Source organism: Empidonax traillii, unplaced genomic scaffold (genome assembly GCF_003031625.1).
Source record: "Empidonax traillii isolate 1590-97213 ecotype Southwest subspecies unplaced genomic scaffold, ASM303162v1 scaffold1379:size164548, whole genome shotgun sequence".
In the NCBI taxonomy this organism is placed as follows: Eukaryota; Metazoa; Chordata; class Aves; order Passeriformes; family Tyrannidae; genus Empidonax; species Empidonax traillii.
In genome coordinates, this window is record NW_020956572.1 from 82,900 (window position 1) to 85,134 (window position 2,235).

Consider the following 2,235-nt stretch of genomic DNA (forward strand, 5'->3'; position numbering starts at 1 on the left):
CCCCCCCAATCCGGACTTCCATGGGACCCCCATCCTGCCCCTAATCCTCTGTCCTGCCCCATAGTCCCGCATCGCATGGATTTCTATCCCTCCCACCTTGCATGAGCCCCCCACCTTGCCCTTACCCCTCCCCCCCATCTTCCATCATCTGCGACATCCATACGGGTGGTGATGACACCTTCTTCCCCCGCCCCTGCATCTCCCCTTCACCCTTCCTCTACATCCTTCCCTCCCCTCAGCCTCCAGTTGTGATCCGGGGAAGGGGTGCACCCCCTCCTGCCCCCCACTCTGAGCATCTTTCCCCCTCCCCACGTTTCACGGGGGTTGCACGGAGCTGCCAGCTCCCAGCCAGGCCATGTGGGGTGCTGATGGTGCTCCCCGGCCAACAGCCCGGCTGAGGCTGGGGCTGCGCCAGAGGAGACCCCTCACAACCCCTCAGAGCACCCCCAAAACCCTTTCAGGGCCAGTTCTCCCGGCGTGGGAGGGGGGGGAGCAAAGCTGCTCCATCCATCCACGCTCTCCAAGCACAGGCCACACGCTGCACTCCTGCCTTTTTATCCTACTTATTGCAGCGCCCCTCCTCACCATGGGGGCATCCCCCTCACCTCCCCCTAAATCTGAACCCTGCAGGGCATTAAAAAACAAAACAGCACAACAAAACTCCGAGTCATCTTCGCAGCGCGGCTGCCGGGAAGGCGCCGAGCGCTCCGGCCCCGCTGCTCTGACCCCGTATATCCGCATCATGTGATCCTCGCCATCCCTTCCCCAGCCTTTCGCCTGCCTTCTCCGCTCCGCTGAGCCACGCTAGGCTCTCCCCCCTCCCTTAGGAGCGGCCTGAGCCTTTCTTTCCTTCCTTCCTTCCTTCCTTCCTTCCCCGCTCGGATCAGCCGCTCCGGCCGCCCCGACACTGATACGGCGCCGCATCAACCCCGGGCGTCGAAGCGCAGCGCTCCCCTCACCTCGCACCTTCTCCCCGCAGCTTTCCCCCCTTCCCCAGCCCCGCCAGCTTCCCCCCACCACCACCCCCCTCCGCCTCACCTAACGCGCAGGACGGGGATCTGCCTCTCCATAGCAGAAGGAGATGGAGCCGCTAATTTAGGGAGGGAGAAGCCCTGTAGGCTTTGGAGCCGGGCACACGCAGCTCGCGGCGCTGCCTCCGTGCCCACGCCGGGACCGCGAGCGGGCGGCGGAGCTTTTTGGCTCCACGCAGAGCTATTTAATCCCCCCCCCCCCCTCCCGCCACCACCCTGCAAGGGGAGCTGTGAGCAGCCAGAGCCGCAGCCCGGAGCTCTCCCTCTGCTCCTTGGAGTGGGTCACGGGGAAGGAACACGTAGAGCTTGTTTGCCAGCCGCATGATTTGGCTTATTTGCTCTCTTTGTAGCAGGTGCTTAATTGTGGCAGAAAGGGTTCCCGGCAGCTTTCAGGGCAGCCAAATTGCAGCCTGCCCTCCTCCCAGCCAGGCAAAACAAAAGCACGATTGTCACTCCCAGCCGAAACACTCCGGGGCTGCGTAGCTCGGTCCGGCCCCTTTTCCCAGGAGAAGGGTTTCCCGGGAAGAGAGAGCCGGTGGCTGGAAGGCACCGGGGAGGGCACCAGGCAGGGAAAAGGGCTGGGGAGCATCTGTGGAGCACGTGGATGCTACTCACAGCCCCCCCTTGCTCCGTGGGAGGAGGAACACGAGTCTCAGCTGACTTTGCTGCAACAAGCAAGCCCACGGCATGGCATGGCATGGCATGGCACAGCTGCCAGGTGAGATCTCCCCTCCCTCAGCATTGCTGTCTCTGGCAGGGCTGTGATTAAAAGGCCGTTTCCTCCCTGCTCATATCTCTCTCTCTGGTTTAAGCCTCTTGCACTCGTCCCCAGGGCCTCCCATCTGTCCAGCTCTGTAATCACCCTCCCTCCCAGGCAGGCAAAGAGCTCCAAACCCGAGGGCTGAGCGTGCTGGGGGTCACCCCAGGGAGCTCACACCGCTGGCACCAAGCACTCCTTTTCGCCCTACAGTGTCCTCCTGCCTCCTCTGCAGCTCCCCAGGCCCCCGAGACACGGGTGGACATTGCTCCAGCCATGCCCTCCCCAGTAAACTTTATGACTCTCTAATTTAATGCCCATGGGGCGTTTCCACCCCTCCCAGGTGCTGCCAGGCCCCTACCCAGCCTTGCTGAGGGTTAGGATGCAGGAATCCAAATCCAAACCCGTCTGCTCCTTGGAGCAGCCAGAAAATGCTCTGCAATCTCT

General features: G+C 62.6%; 1 protein-coding gene across 3 annotated transcripts in view; it reads right to left on the reverse strand.

Annotated features, from left to right (window-relative positions):
- RHOBTB2 (Rho related BTB domain containing 2) overlaps positions 1-2,235 on the reverse strand; it is a 16,284-nt gene that overhangs the window by 10,035 nt on the left and 4,014 nt on the right. Inside the window, exon 1 of one of the 3 annotated variants that reach the window (XM_027906952.1) lies at positions 1,039-1,171. The exons of the other annotated variants lie outside the window; for them this stretch is intronic. Within the exon in view, the coding sequence (XP_027762753.1) occupies positions 1,039-1,070 (32 nt within the window). The 5' untranslated portion in view covers positions 1,071-1,171. Of the gene's footprint in view, positions 1-1,038; positions 1,172-2,235 lie in introns of those variants that run through there. 3 annotated transcript variants of the gene reach the window in all.